General features: G+C 39.5%; 1 protein-coding gene across 1 annotated transcript in view; it reads left to right on the top strand.

Moving 5' to 3' along the window:
* Nucleotides 1-16,304, top strand: part of ELAPOR2 (endosome-lysosome associated apoptosis and autophagy regulator family member 2) — a 220,486-nt gene that overhangs the window by 170,366 nt on the left and 33,816 nt on the right. The window contains exons 15-16 of the mRNA XM_053716505.1: nucleotides 233-406; nucleotides 15,558-15,747. Coding sequence (XP_053572480.1) covers nucleotides 233-406; nucleotides 15,558-15,747 — 364 coding nt within the window. The remainder of the gene's footprint in view (nucleotides 1-232; nucleotides 407-15,557; nucleotides 15,748-16,304) is intronic.

A 16,304-nucleotide genomic window follows, 5' to 3' on the forward strand; every position in this document is an offset into this window, starting at 1 on the left:
TACTGTATGTATGTGTGTGTATATATATATATATATATATATATATATATATACACTGTATATATGTATGTATGTGTGTATATATGTATATATATATATATATATATATATATATATATATATATATATATATGTGTGTGTGTATTTGGATGCGGAAGAGTTAAACATATTCTGTACTTTGTGGCTCAATCATTAGAATTCCATAACTGTTTTTTATTTATATATTTTAAAGGATCATACTTACTGCTACAACGATTGCTCCCTGTTGTATACGCACGAAAACCAGACCTTTAGTTACAACTTCAACAACCTCAGCAGTGTACAATCTGTTCTTAATGGACCCAGTTTTACATCTAAAGGGACAAAATACTTTCATCTTTTTAACATCAGTTTATGTGGAAATGCGGTATGTATGCAATTAAGTCATATTTTATAGAAATGCAATGGAAAAATAGAATTGTGGCATGTGTAATGAATATCCATTTTTGCTTATTGAAACCAAAACCCTTTAAGCTTGGTATTTGTTCCCTTGTTATCTTTATTTCAAAAAGCAGGAATGTAAGCTTAGGAGCCTGACCAATTTTGGTTCAGAACCCTGGGTAGCGCTTGCTGATTGTTGCCGATATTTAGCTTACATTCCTGCTTTTCAAATAAATATTCCAAGAGAACAAAGAAAATTTTATAATGGGAGTAAATTAGAATAAAATTGGGTTTCATATCCCTTTAATTATGTGTAAAAATAACTTTAAAACACTGAAAAAGCTGTTATCTACATAAGATAACATTAAGGGGGCTCTCAAAATCAATTAAACCACAAGAACATAACACACAAATGTGTGAATTCATGATACATTAGATATTGGTACTAAAAAAATGCACACACCTTAATATATATGAACCATGATTGTAAATCACTATTAATACAAAAAATGTGAATATAATTTTTTTTTTTTTAAAGTGCTCACCAAAAGAATATCTTCAAAATGTGATAAAATGACCAAATGTCCAATAAATATATAAACAAATGTCCTTGATCACTCAGGCTGCTCTTCCTCAATATACTTGTGTTATACTTTCATTATGTATGTTGCCCCCTTCCCTGTAGTTTTAATACTCAAAATTGTGGGCTTCCCTATTCTTGCTAAAAGTAAACATGCCGACTCCAGACTAAACACTGTTATATTCTATGCAGTTATTTGCTGCACACTCTAATGACCCATTTATAACTGGCTTCAACAGAGAAGGACATATTGATTATAAAATGGTCGTGCCCATTGATTTATGGACAGTAAAAATTTACACTTATATGTTTCAGTATTTAAACACCTAAGGTAATTTTAAAAATCTACATATTATACTCAGGCTCATCTTTGCTTTGAACATCATATAACATTTATTTAGTGTTTGAAGGACCACTGAACACAGTAGAATATCATAATCCATAAATGCATAATAAAGAGACAATGAATTTCAAACGAGCAGTAGATTTTTTTCTGACAAATGTCAGTTAGTTATATTTTCCTTCCCACTGCATCATGTGACCTCCACCAGCCAATCACAAAATGCATATTTGTATATTCTTTTAATTTTGCACATGCTCAGGAGCTGGTACTTGAGACAGTGTACATATAAAAAGACTGATAATAGAAGTGAATTGGAAAGTTGTTTAAAATTGTGTGCTCTGTCTGAATCATGAGTTTCATTTTAAATTGACTGTCCCATTAATATCCCTTAAATGCGTTATAATGCTTGCAGTTTTGTGCTTGTAATCTGAGTGTATATGCAACACACTAAGATCTAGATGTGCACAAATGTTAGTGTTTTTCACTTTGACAAGAAGAAATCCAGCTCAGAAAACAGCCAAAGTGGCCTTTATACCCGGGGTCTATTTGTTTGTGATCAATGTCAGTGTGATCAATGTATTTTTTTAAAAATATTCTTGTGCTGAATCACATTTCCCCACTCCCCCAAATGAGAGCAATGTAGCGCTGCAGATTATACTTGTGCAAAACACATTGTTATATTTATCTTAATGAAACCGTAGAGTCACTGCTGGCTGAGAGGATAATGGTAAATCACCCAATGGTCTTTTGATCTTCTAGTCAGTGCTTAGAAATCTACTTTTCTTTCATGTAATTGGCAAGAGTCCATGAGCTAGTGACCTATAGGATATACAATCCTACCAGGAGTGGCAAAGTTTCCCAAACCTCAAAATGCCTATAAATACACCCCTCACCACACCCACAATTCAGTTTTACAAACTTTGCCTCCTATGGAGGTGGTGAAGTAAGTTTGTGCTTGATGTTCTTGGTTGATATGCGCTTCTCAGTATTTTGAAGCCAGATTCCTCTCAGAGTACAGTATTTGTCAGAGGGATGTGAAGGGAGTATCACCTATTGATTCTATGGTTTTCCTCACGGGAAATCTTTTCAAATGTTCTCTGTTATTGGTCGTAGAGATTCATCTCCTACCTCCCTTTTCAGATCGACGATATACTCTCATATTCCATTACCTCTACTGATAACTGTTTCAGTACTGGTTTGGCTATCTGCTATATGTGGATGGGTGTCTTTCGGTAAGTATGTTTTCATTACTTAAGACACTCTCAGCTATGGTTTGGCACTTTATGTATTAATTTAATTTTTTTGGCGCGAAGGTACTTTCAGTGACGCAAATTCGTAATTTCCAGCGTCTTAGTTGACGCCAGTTTTCCTTGCACAAGGTTGCGTCTGCCATGACGCGAGTTGCGTCATTTCCAGATGTTGTTAGCGCCAAAAAAATTCATTTTGCGTTGTGCGTCACACTTGGCGCCAAATAATTTAATTATTTAAACCCCACTTATATGCCTCCTGCCTTTTTTATGCTGAGAGGGCTATGCTGTTTGCATTTTTTTTCCCCATTCCTGAAACTGCCATATAAGGAAATTGATAATTTTGCTTTATATGTTGTTGCTTTTTCTCTTACATTTGCAAAATGTCTCAATCTGATCCTGTCTCAGAAACAACTGATGGAATACTGCTGCCTGATGACAGTTCTACCAAAGCTAAGAGTATCTGTTGTAAATTAGTGGAGATTATATCTCCAGCTGTAGTATGTACCAGTTGTCATGATAAACTTTTACATACAGAGAATGTATCCATCAGTGCTAGTACAATGCCTGTTGTTCCTTCAACATCTAATGTACATGATATCCCTGTGAATATAAAAGATTTGATTGCTGATGCAATTCAGAAGGCTTTGTCTGCTATTCCGCCTTCTTATAAACGTAAAAGGTCTTTTAAAACTTCTCATAAAGTTGATGAAATTTCAAATGACTGACAACATACTGTATTATCCTCCTCTGAGAATCTGTCTGATTCCGAAGATCCTACCTCAGATATTGACACTGACAAATCTACTTATATCTTTAAGATGGAGTATATACGTTCCTTGATAAAGGAGGTGTTGATTACTTTGGATATTGAGGAATCTAGTCCTCTTGATATTAAAACTAGTAAACGTTTAAATTCTGTCTATAAACCTCCTGTGGTTACTCCAGAGGTTTTTTCCAGTTCCTTATGCGATTTCTGATATGATTTCAAAGGAATGGGATAGGCCTGGTACTTTTATTCCTTCTAGGTTTAAAAAGTGTATCCTTTGCCAGCAGATAGATTAGAGTTTTGGGAAAAAATCCCCAAAGTTGATGGGGCTTTCTCTACTCTTGCCAATTGTACTACTATTCCTTTGGAAGATAGTACTTCTTTTAAGGATCCTTTAGATAGGAAACTTGAATCTTATCTAAGGAAAGCTTATTTATTTTCTGGCTATATTCGTAGGCCTGCTATATCTATGGCTGATGTTGTAGCTGCATCAACTTTTTGGTTGGAAAGCTTAGCGCAACAGGAAACAGATTCTGATTTGTCTAGCATTGTTCGCTTGCTTTAACATGCTAATTATTTTATCTGTGATGCTATTTTGATATCATCAAAATTGATATTAAATCTATGTATTTAGCTATTTTAGCTAGAAGAGCTTTGTGGCTCAAATATTGGAATGCTGACATGGTATCTAAGTCTAGATTACTATCTCTTACTTTCCAAGGTAACAATTTATTTGGTTCTCAGTTGGATTCTATTATTTCAACTGTCACTGGGGGAAAGGGAGTTTTTTTGCCTCAGGATAAAAGATCTAAGGGTAAATCTAAAGCTTCTAATTATTTTCGTTCTTTTCGACAGAATAATGAACAGAAAGCCAACCCTTCCCCCAAAGAATCTGGTTCCAATTGGAAATTTTCTTCAAGTTGGAATAAATCCAAGCCTTTTAGGAAACCAAAGCCAGCCCCCAATCTGCATGAAGGGTGCGGCCCTCATTCGAGGTTCAGCTGGTGGGGGGCAGATTAAATTTTTTCCAAGACATTTGGGCAGATCCTGTCCAAAATCAGTGGATTCAGAGTATTGTCTCTCAAGGGTATCGAATAGGATTCAGAGTAAGACCTCTTGTGAAAAGATTATTTCTTTCTCACGTTCCAGCGAATCCGGTGAAGGCTCAGGGTTTTCTGAAGTGGGTTTCAGATCTAGAGCTTTCAGGGGTAATCATACCAGTTCCGTTTCAGGAACAGGGTCTGGGGTTTTATTCAAATCTATTTATTGTCCCAAAGGAAGAAGATTCATTCAGGCCAGTTCTGGACCTGAAAATTTTGAATCGTTTTGTAAGAGTGCCAACTTTCAAAATGGTGACTATAAGGACTATTCTGCCTTTTGTTCAGCAAGGTCATTATATGTCCACGATAGACTTACAGGATGCATATCTTCATATTCAGATTCATCCAGACCACTATCGATTTCTGAGATTCTCTTTTCTAGACAAGCATTACCAATTTGTCGCTCTTCCATTTGGCCTAGCGAAAGCTCCAAGATTTTTTCGAAGGTTCTCGGTGCCCTACTCTCTGTAATCAGAGAAGGGTATTGTGGTGTTTGCTTATTTGGATGATATCTTGGTACTAGCTCAGTTTTTACATTCTGCCGAATCTCACACGAATCAACTAGTGCTGTTTCTTCAAAGACATGGCTGGAGGATCAATTTACCAAATAGTTCCTTGATTCCTCAGACAAGGGTCACCTTTTTAGGTTTCCAGATAGATTCAGTGTCCATGACTCTGTCTCTAACAAACAAGAGACAAATAAAATTGGTTTCAGCTTGTCGGAACCTTCAGTCTCAATCATTCCCTTCAGTGGCTATGTGCATGGAAGTTTTAGGTCTCAAGACTGCAGCATCAGACGCGATCCCCTTTGCTCTTTTTCATATGAGACCTCTTCAGCTTTGTATACTGAATCAATGGTGCAGGGATTATACAAGGATATCACAATAAATATCCTTAAATCCCAATGTTCGACTCTCTCTGACTTGGTGGTTAGATCACCATTGTATAGTTCATGGGGCCTCTTTTGTTCATCCAACCTGGACTGTAATCACAACAGATGCAAGTCTTTCAGGTTGGGGAGCTGTCTGGGGATCTCTGACAGCACAAGAAGTTTGGAAATCTCAAGAGGCGAGATTACTAAGCAATATTTTAGAACTTTTAGAAAATTTTCAGGGCTCTTCAGGTTTGGCCTCTGTTGAAGAGAGAACCATTCATTTGTTTTCAGACAGACAATATCACAACTGTGGCATATGTCAATCATCAGGGTGGGACTCACAGTCCCCTAGCTATGGAAGAAGTATCTCGGATACTTTCTTGGGCGGAATCCAGCTCTTGTCTAATTTCTGCGGTACATATCCCAGGTGTAGACAACTGGGAAGCGGATTATCTCAGCCGTCAGACTTTACATCCGGGGGAGTGGTCTCTCCATCCAGATGTGTTTTCTCCAACATTGGTGTGTCCGGTCCACGGCGTCATCCTTACTTGTGGGAATATTCTCTTCCCCAACAGAAAATGGCAAAGAGCACAGCAAAAGCTGCCCATATAGCCCCTCCTCAGGCTCCGCACCCCAGTCATTCTCTTTGCCGCTCTGAACAAGTAGCATCTCCACGGAGATGGTGAAGAGTATGTGGTGTTTAGTTGTAGTTTTTTATTCTTCTATCAAGAGTTTGTTATTTTAAAATAGTGCCGGTTTGTACTATTTACTCTAAAACAGAAAAGGATGAAGAGTTCTGTTTAAAAGAAGAGTATGATTTTAGCAGCAGTAACTAAAATCATTTGCTGTTCCCACGCAGGACTGTTGAGCCCAGAGAACTTCAGTTGGGGGGAACAGTTTGCAGACTTTTCTGCTCAAGGTATGACTAGTCCATTTTCTAACAAGACTATGTAATGCTAGAAGACTGTTATTTTCCCTCTTTGGGATCGGTAAGCCATTTTCTTAGACTCATAACAGAATGAAGGCTTATTAATGGGCTATATACTGGTTGACACTCTTGTGGGCTAAATCGATTGCTTTATTCAATATTTATATGAGGTTTGAAGTGTTTTTCAAAACCTGAAAATTGGGGAACGTTTTTAGGCGCCAGGCAGTAGTTTAGACACCTTTCCAGTCAGGAAGGGCCTTTCACTCTAGTAGGCAGAGCCTCATTTTCGCGCCATAATTGCGCAGTTTCTTTTGGATGCAGTGCATGCAGCTTCATGTGAGAGGGTCTGGTGGCCATTAAAAACGTTCCTGGAAGGCTTATTCTGGTATCGTATAACCCCCAAGGACAGGTGAAGTTGCAGCAAACGCTGTGGCTGGGACTGTAGTGGTTTTAAAGTTGCTAATTGATTAAACAGCTCCGGTTTCCTCATTTAAGGGGTTACAATCTTGAAAATTGGGGTGCAATACTTTTAAGGCATTAAGACACTAGGGTGCAAATTTGGTAAAGATCGGATATTTCCTTCATAGTTTTTCACATATCTAGAAATAAAGTGTGCTCTGTTTAAAATTTAAAGAGACAGTAACGGTTTTGTTTAAAAACGGTTTTCTTTCATGTAATTAGCAAGAGTCCATGAGCTAGTGACGTATGGGATATACATTCCTACCAGGAGGGGCAAAGTTTCCCAAACCTCAAAATGCCTATAAATACACCCCTCACCACACCCACAATGCAGTTTTACAAACTTTGCCTCCGATGGAGGTGGTCCGTGCAATTTTCAGAGGTGAGATTACCGATCAATATTTTGGAACTCCGTGCAATTTTCAGAGCTCTTCAGTTTTGGCCTCTTCTGAAGAGAGAATCGTTCATTTGTTTTCAGACAGATAATGTCACAACTGTGGCATACATCAATCATCAAGGAGGGACTCACAGTCCTCTGGCTATGAAAGAAGTATCTCGAATTTTGGTTTGGGCGGAATCCAGCTCCTGTCTAATCTCTGCGGTTCATATCCCAGGTATAGACAATTGGGAAGCGGATTATCTCAGTCGCCAAACGTTGCATCCGGGCGAATGGTCTCTTCACCCAGAGGTATTTCTTCAGATTGTTCAAATGTGGGAACTTCCAGAAATAGATCTGATGGCGTCTCATCTAAACAAGAAACTTCCCAGGTATCTGTCCAGATCCCGGGATCCTCAGGCGGAGGCAGTGGATGCATTATCACTTCCTTGGAAGTATCATCCTGCTTATATCTTTCCGCCTCTAGTTCTTCTTCCAAGAGTAATCTCCAAGATTCTGAAGGAATGCTCGTTTGTTCTGCTGGTAGCTCCGGCATGGCCTCACAGGTTTTGGTATGCGGATCTTGTCCGGATGGCCTCTTGCCAACCGTGGACTCTTCCGTTAAGACCAGACCTTCTGTCCACAAGGTCCTTTTTTCCATCAGGATCTGAAATCCTTAAATTTAAAGGTATGGAGATTGAACGCTTGATTCTTGTCAAAGAGGTTTCTCTGACTCTGTGATTAATACTATGTTACAGGCTCGTAAATCTGTATCTAGAGAGATATATTATAGAGTCTGGAAGACTTATATTTCTTGGTGTCTTTCTCATCATTTTTCTTGGCATTCTTTTAGAATACCGAGAATTTTACAGTTTCTTCAGGATGGTTTAGATAAGGGTTTGTCCGCAAGTTCCTTGAAAGGTCAAATCTCTGCTCTTTCTGTTCTTTTTCACAGAAAGATTGCTATTCTTCCTGATATTCATTGTTTTGTACAAGCTTTGGTTCATATAAAACCTGTCATTAAGTCAATTTCTCCTCCTTGGAGTTTGAATTTGGTTCTGGGAGCTCTTCAAGCTCCTCCGTTTGAACCTATGCATTCATTGGACATTAAATTACTTTCTTGGAAAGTTTTGTTCCTTTTGGCCATCTCTTCTGCCAGAAGAGTTTCTGAATTATCTGCTCTTTCTTGTGAGTCTCCTTTTCTGATTTTTCATCAGGATAAGGCGGTGTTTGCGAACTTCCTTTGAATTTTTACCTAAAGTTGTGAATTCCAACAACATTAGTAGAGAAATTGTGGTTCCTTCATTATGTCCTAATCCTAAGAATTCTAAGGAGAAATCGTTGCATTCTTTGGATGTTGTTAGAGCTTTGAAATATTATGTTGAAGCTACTAAGTCTTTCCGAAAGACTTCTAGTCTATTTGTTATTTTTTCCGGTGCTAGAAAAGGCCAGAAAGCTTCTGCCATTTCTTTGGCATCTTGGTTGAAATCTTTAATTCATCTTGCCTATGTTGAGTCGGGTAAAACTCCGCCTCAGAGGATTACAGCTCATTCTACTAGGTCAGTTTCTACTTCCTGGGCGTTTAGGAATGAAGCTTCGGTTGATCAGATTTGCAAAGCAGCAACTTGGTCCTCTTTGCATACTTTTACTAAATTCTACCATTTTGATATATTTTCTTCTTCTGAAGCAGTTTTTTGGTAGAAAAGTACTTCAGGCAGCGGTTTCAGTTTGAATCTTCTGCTTATGTTTTTCATTAAACTTTATTTTGGGTGTGGATTATTTTCAGCAGGAATTGGCTGTCCTTTATTTTATCCCTCCCTCTCTAGTGACTCTTGTGTGGAAAGATCCACATCTTGGGTAATCATAATCCCATACGTCACTAGCTCATGGACTCTTGCTAATTACATGAAAGAAAACATAATTTATGTAAGAACTTACCTGATAAATTCATTTCTTTCATATTAGCAAGAGTCCATGAGGCCCGCCCTTTTTTTTTGTGGTGGTTATGATTTTGTATAAAGCACAATTATTCCAATTCCTTATTTTATATGCTTTCGCACTTTTTATCACCCCACTTCTTGGCTATTCGTTAAACTGAATTGTGGGTGTGGTGAGGGGGTGTATTTATAGGCATTTTGAGGTTTGGGAAACTTTGCCCCTCCTGGTGGAATGTATATCCCATACGTCACTAGCTCATGGGACTCTTGCTAATATGAAAGAAATGAATTTATCAGGTAAGTTCTTACATAAATTATGTTTTATTGCATCAATAGCCTGTATAAGCCTGTCTAACATGTCTGTACCTTCAGATAGATCATGTTCTGTATGTATGGTGGCCAAGGTGGTCCCTCCTTCAAATGTATGTGATAATTGTGCCATGGCGTCCAGACAAAGTAAGGACAGTACTGTCACATTTAATAAGGTTGCCCAAGATGATTCCTCAAATGAAAGGGTAGTGGGGATAGTTCTTCATCCTCTCCTTCTGTGTCAATACCAGTTATGCCCACGCAGGCGATTCCTAGTACATCTAGCGCGCCAATGCTTGTTACTATGCAACAATTAACGGCTGTAATGGATAATTCTATAGCTAATATTTTATCCAAAATGCCAGCATTTCAAAGAAAGCGTGATTGCTCAGTTTTAAATACAGTAGAGCAAGAGTGCGCTGACGATAATTTATCTGTCATAACCTCACCCAGTCAGAATTGGCAGTGAGGGAGGGTTTGTCGGAGGGAGAAAATTTCTGACTCAGGAAGAATTTCTCAACAGGCAGAACCTGATGTTGTGACATTTAAATTTAAGTTAGAGCATCTCCGCGCCTTTACTTAAGGAGGTACTAACTACGCTGGATGATTGTGACTCTTTAGTCATTCCCAGAAAAATTGTGCAAAATGGACAAATTCCTAGAGGTCCCGTGTGCAACCCTGATGCATTTCCGATACCTAAAAAGGTGGCGGACATAGTGTCTAAGGAGTGGGAGAAACCAGGCATACCTTTTGTCCCACCTCCTATATTTAAGAAAATGTTCCCCATGGTCGACCCAACGAAGGACACATGGCAAACAGTCCCTAAGGTTGAGGGGGCAGTTTCTGCGCTAGCCAAATGCACGACTATTCCCATTGAGGACAATTGTGCTTTCAAAGATCCTATGGATAAAAAATTGGAGGGTTTGCTTAAAAAGATTTTTGTTCAGCAAGGTTTCCTCCTCCAAACAATTTTGTGCATTATTCCTGTCACTACGGCGGCGTGTTTTTGGTTCGATGAACTAGAAAAGTCGCTCAATATGGAGACTCCATATGAGGAAGTCATGGACAGAATTCACGCACTTAAGTTAGCTAATTCCTTTATTTTAGATGCCGCTTTGCAATTGGCGAGATTAGCGTCGAAAAATTCAGGGTTTGCAATTGTGGCGCGCAGAGCGCTCTGGCTAAAATCTTGGTCGGCGGATGTATCTTCCAAGACAAAATTGCTTAATATCCCTTTCAAAGGTAAGACCCTTTTGGGCCAGAATTGAAGGAGATTATTTCAGACATCACTGGGGGGAAGGGCCATGCCCTCCCACAGGATAGGCCTTTTAAGGCTAAGAATAAGTCCAATTTTCGTTCCTTTCGTAACTTCAGGAACGGACCGTCTCCTAACTCAGCAGCCTCTAGACAAGAGGGTAACGCTTCCCAGGCTAAGCCAGCTTGGAAACCAATGCAAGGCTGGAACAAGGGTAAACAGGCCAAGAAGCCTGCTGCTGCTACCAAGACAGCATGAAGGAGTAGCCCCCGATCCGGGACCGGATCTAGTAGGGGGCAGACTCTCTATCTTCGCTCAGGCTTGGGCAAGAGATGTTCCGGATCCCTGGGCACTAGAAATAGTCTCTCAGGGTTATCTTCTAGAATTCAAGGAACTTCCTCCAAGGGGAAGGTTCCACATGTCTCGCTTGTCTTCAGACCAGATAAAGAGACAGGCATTCTTACATTGTGTAAGAGACCTGTTAAAGATGGGAGTGATACACCCAGTTCCAACAGTGGAACAAGGTCAGGGGTTTTACTCAAACCTGTTTGTAGTTCCCAAAAAAGAGGGAACTTTCAGACCAATTCTGGATTTAAAAATTCTAAATAAATTTCTCAGAGTTCCATCGTTCAAAATGGAAACCATTCGAACAATTTTACCGACAATCCAGGAGGGTCAATATATGACTACCGTGGATTTAAAGGATGCGTACCTGCATATTCCTATCCACAAAGATCATCATCAGTTCCTAAGGTTCGCCTTTCTGGACAAACATTACCAGTTCGTGGCTCTTCTGTTCGGTTTAGCCACTGCTCCCAGAATTTTCACAAAGGTGCTAGGGTCCCTTCTAGCGGTTCTAAGACCGAGGGGCATTGCAGTGGCACCTTATCTAGACGACATTCTAATTCAAGCGTCGTCTCTTTCCAAGGCAAAGGCTCATACAGACATTGTTCTAGCCTTTCTCAGATCTCACGGGTGGAAGGTGAACGTAGAAAAGAGTTCCCTGTCTCCGTCAACAAGAGTTTCCTTTTTGGGAACAATAATAGATTCTTTAGAAATGAAGATCTTCCTGACAGAGGTCAGAAAGTCAAAGCTTCTAAACGCTTGTCAAGTTCTTCACTCTATTCTGCAGCCTTCCATAGCTCAGTGAATGGAAGTAGTAGGGTTGATGGTTGCAGCAATGGACATAGTTCATTTTGCTCGAATTTATCTAAGACCATTACAACTGTGCATGCTCAATCAGTGGAATGGGGACTATGCAGACTTGTCTCCTCAGATTCAAGTAGATAAGGTAACCAGAGAATCACTCCGTTGGTGGATGACTCAGAATCACCTGTCCCAGGGAATGAGTTTCCGCAGACCAGAGTGGATCATTGTCACGACCGACGCCAGTCTATTAGGCTGGGACGCGGTCTGGGACTCCCTGAAAGCTCAGGGTCTATGGTCTCGGGAGGAGTCCCTTCTTCCGATAAACATCCTGGAACTGAGAGCGATATTCAATGCGCTCCAGGCTTGGCCTCAACTAGCAAAGGCCGGATTCATAAGATTCCAGTCGGACAACATGAAGACTGTAGCTTACATCAACCATCATGGAGGAACAAAGAGTTCCTTGGCGATGAGAGAGGTATCCAAGATCATCAAATGGGCGGAGGATCACTCCTGCCACCTATCTGCAATTCACATCCCAGGAGTAGACAACTGGGAGGCGGATTATTTGAGTCGTCAGACTTTCCATCCGGGGGAGTGGGAACTCCACCCGGAGGTCTTTGCCCAGTTAACTCAATTATGGGGCATTCCAGACATGGATCTGATGGCGTCCCCGTCAGAACTTCAAGGTTCCTTGCTACGGGTCCAGATCCAGGGATCGCAAGGCGACTCTAGTGATGCATTAGTGGCGCCTTGGTCGTTCAACCTAGCTTATGTGTTTCCACCGTTTCCTCTCCTTCCCAGGCTCGTAGCCAGGATCAAACAGGAGAAGGCATCGGTGATTCTGATAGCTCCTGCGTGGCCACGCAGGACTTGGTATGCAGACCTGGTGAATATGTCATCGGCTCCACCATGGAAGCTACCTTTGAGACAGGATCTTCTAGTACAAGGTCCATTCGAATATCCAAATCTAGTTTCTCTACAGCTGACTGCTTGGAAATTGAACGCTTGATTTTATCCAAGCGTGGGTTTTCAAATTCAGTGATAGATACTCTGGTCCAAACCAGAAAACCTGTGACTAGAAAGATTTACCATAAATATGGAAAAAAATATATCTGTTGGTGTGAATCTAAGGGATTCTCCTGGAGTAAGATTAAAATTCCTAAGATTCTTTCCTTTCTCCAAGAGGGTTTGGATAAAGGGTTGTCAGCGAGTTCTCTAAAAGGACAGATTTCTGCTTTATCTGTTTTGTTACACAAACGCCTGGCAGCTGTGCCAGATGTACAAGCTTTGTACAGGCTTTGGTCAGAATCAAGCCTGTTTACAGACCCATGACTGTGTCTGACTCCAGTTTCAAAGAAGGAACGTTTGTTACACAATTTAGATGTAGTCCGTGCTTTAAAGTTCTATTTAGATGCAACAAAGGATTTTAGACAAACCTCATCTTTGTTTGGCATTTACTCTGGTAAGAGGAGAGGACAAAAAGCTACTGCTACCTCTCTTTCTTTCTGGAGAAAGAAATGTATAATTTACGCATAAATTCTGTTTTTTCAGATTGTTCAGATGTGGGGTCTTCCAGAAATAGATCTGATGGCCTCCCATCTAAACAAGAAACTTCCCAGGTACCTGTCCAGGTCCAGGGATCCTTAGGCGGAGTTGGTGGACGCGTAAACAGTTCCTTGGTTTTACCAACCTGCTTTTATCTTTCCACATCTAGTTCTTCTTCCAAGTGTGATCTCCAAGATCATCATGGAACAATCAATTGTGTTTCTGGTAGCACCAGCATGGCCTCACAGGTTTTGGTACGCGGATCTTGTCCGGATGTCCAGTTGCCAACCTTGGCCACTTCCGTTAAGACCAGACCTTCTGTCTCAAGGACCGTTTTTCCAACAGGATCTCAAATCGTTAAATTTGAAGGTATTGTGTTTGAACGCCTAGTGCTTAGTCATAGAGGTTTCTCTGACTCGGTGGTTGATACTATGTTACAGGCTCGTAAATCTGTTTCTAGTAAGATTTATTATCGAGTTTTGAAGACTTATATTTCATGGTGTTCTTCTCCTAAATTCTCCTGGCATTCTTTTAGAATTCCTAGAATTTTACAGTTTCTTCAGGATGGTTTGGATAAAGGTTTGTCTGCAAATTCCTTGAAGGGACAAATCTCTGCTCTTTCTGTTTTATTTCACAGAAAGATTGCTAAGCTTCATGATACTCACTGTTTTGTGCAGGCTTTAGTCCATATCAAGCCTGTCATTAAATCAATCTCTCCTCTTAATTTGGTTTTAAAGACTTTACAGGCTTCTCCTTTTGAGCCTATGCATTCTTTGGATATTATTTTGGAAAGAACTACTTTTTTGGAAAGTGTTGTTTCCTTTTGGGCTATCTCTTCTGCTAGAAGAGTTTCCGAGTTATCTGCTCCTTCTTGTAAGTCTCCTTTTCTGATTTTCCATCAGGATAAGGCAGTTTTGCGGACTTCATTTAAGATTTTACCTAAAGTTGTGAATTCTAACAACATTAATAGGGAAATTGTTGTTCCCTCTTTGTGTCCTAATCCTAAGAATTCTTTGGAGAGATCCTTACATTCTCTAGATGTTGTAAGAGCTTTGAAATATTATGTTGAAACTACTAAAGTTTTCAGGAAGACTTCAAGTCTATTTGTTGTCTTTTCTGGTCCTAGGAAAGGTCAGAAAGCTTCTGCCATTTTCTTGGCATCCTGGTTAAAGCTTTTGATTCTTCAGGCTTATTTGGAGTCGGGTCAGGCCCTACCTCAGAGAATCACAGCTCATTCTACTAGATCAGTTTCCACTTCATGGGCTTTTAAGAATGAAGCTTCAGTTGATCAGATTTACAAAGCAGCAACTTGGTCTTCTTTGCATACATTTACTAAATTCTATCGCTTTGATGTTTTTTGCCTCTTTGGAAGCAGTTTTTTTGGTAGAAACTTTTTTTTTTTTTATGTGGATTTAATTTTTTCAGCGGAAAATTGCTGTTTTTATTTTTATCCCTCCCTCTCTAGTGACTCTTCTGTGGAGTACCACATCTTGGGTATTACTATCCCATATGCCACTAGCTCATAGACTCTGGCCAATTACATGAAAGAAAACTTTAAGAACTTGCCTGATAAATTCATTTCTTTCATATTGGCAAGAGTGCATGAGACCCACCCTTTTTATGGTGGTTATGTTTTTTTTTGTATAAAGCACAATCATATTTCCAGTTCCTTTTTTGATGCTTTTTTACTCCTTTTTCTATCACCCCACTACTTGGCTATTCTTTAAACTGAATTGTGGGTGTGGTGAGGGGTGTATTTATAGGCATTTTGAGGTTTGGGAAACTTTGCCCCTCCTGGTAGGAATGTATATCCCAATCGTCACTAGCTCATGGACTCTTGCCAATATGGAAGAAATGAATTTATCAGGTAAGTTCTTACATAAATTATGTTTTAGATCCTTATATACCTATTATATACATGTAGTATAAAACAGACTTATAAAACCTATAATACAATGTGTACATTGTGGCGCTTTAAACATTTTATCTGGCCCTTCACATCTACAAACTGATTATTATATGTGTTGGAACAAAAGGGGGAATTTTTATTAATTTGATGTTCTTATGTGTGCTGATAGAAGTCTGTATGTGTATTTGTTTTTTCTTGTACAATAAAGACCACAAATATATCACAATGTTACCAGACAGAATGTTACCAGTTGCATAACTTAGGTAATTACAGTAAATATTGTTGCTAGGATTAATTATATCTCTAAAATTTGCTCTTTGGTCCACCAACTGATAAAGATCATGTGTTTTATTTAAGGGGGAGAAGATGGCTGTGTGTACTGACAACATCACTGACGTCACGGTGAAGGATATGGAGGCGGAATCAGAAGATTATACAAATTTTGTGAAGACCTTTGTCTGCCAGTCTACGATCATCCCGTCAGACAGTAAAGCTTTCAGAACGGCTTTAGCATCACAGTCTGTCAGCCTCGCAGACACTTTCCTAGGTAATATGAAAACCAGTTTAGCTGATGTGTAACTTTTTGTGTTTTTTGATACAGACTTTAATGGGTGAGCTACGGAATACCAAACTCAAGTTATTACAAGATAACGGAAGTCAGTTATATTTTTGCTACGTATAAAGTATGGTACTTGAAAATCAATTACATTACATATATACATAGGCTGGTGAGGGAGCTCAGTTGGTAAAATGCCCTGACTACAAAAGCCTGTTCAAATATCCAAAGGTCACAGGTTCAAATCCCAGCAGGGCCAACTCAGCCCTTCATCCTTCCGGGGTCGATAAAATGAGTACCATTAAATTGGGTAATAATAACAACTATTACTATTCAGCTGCTGATTTGGTTAATTCCAAGAGCGAGCACTGAAAAAGCTATTTGAGTCCCACTGGGAGAAAGGCGCTATATAAATCTAGTTTCTGTCTGTCTGTCTGTCTGTCTGTCTGTCTGTCTATCTATCTATCTATCTATCTATCTTTATCTATCTGTAAATACACACATGTACAGTAATACCCTTTTACCCTGTTCTCAGCTAGCACTGTTTT

This window comes from Bombina bombina, chromosome 6 (assembly GCF_027579735.1).
Source record: "Bombina bombina isolate aBomBom1 chromosome 6, aBomBom1.pri, whole genome shotgun sequence".
Classification (NCBI taxonomy): Eukaryota; Metazoa; Chordata; class Amphibia; order Anura; family Bombinatoridae; genus Bombina; species Bombina bombina.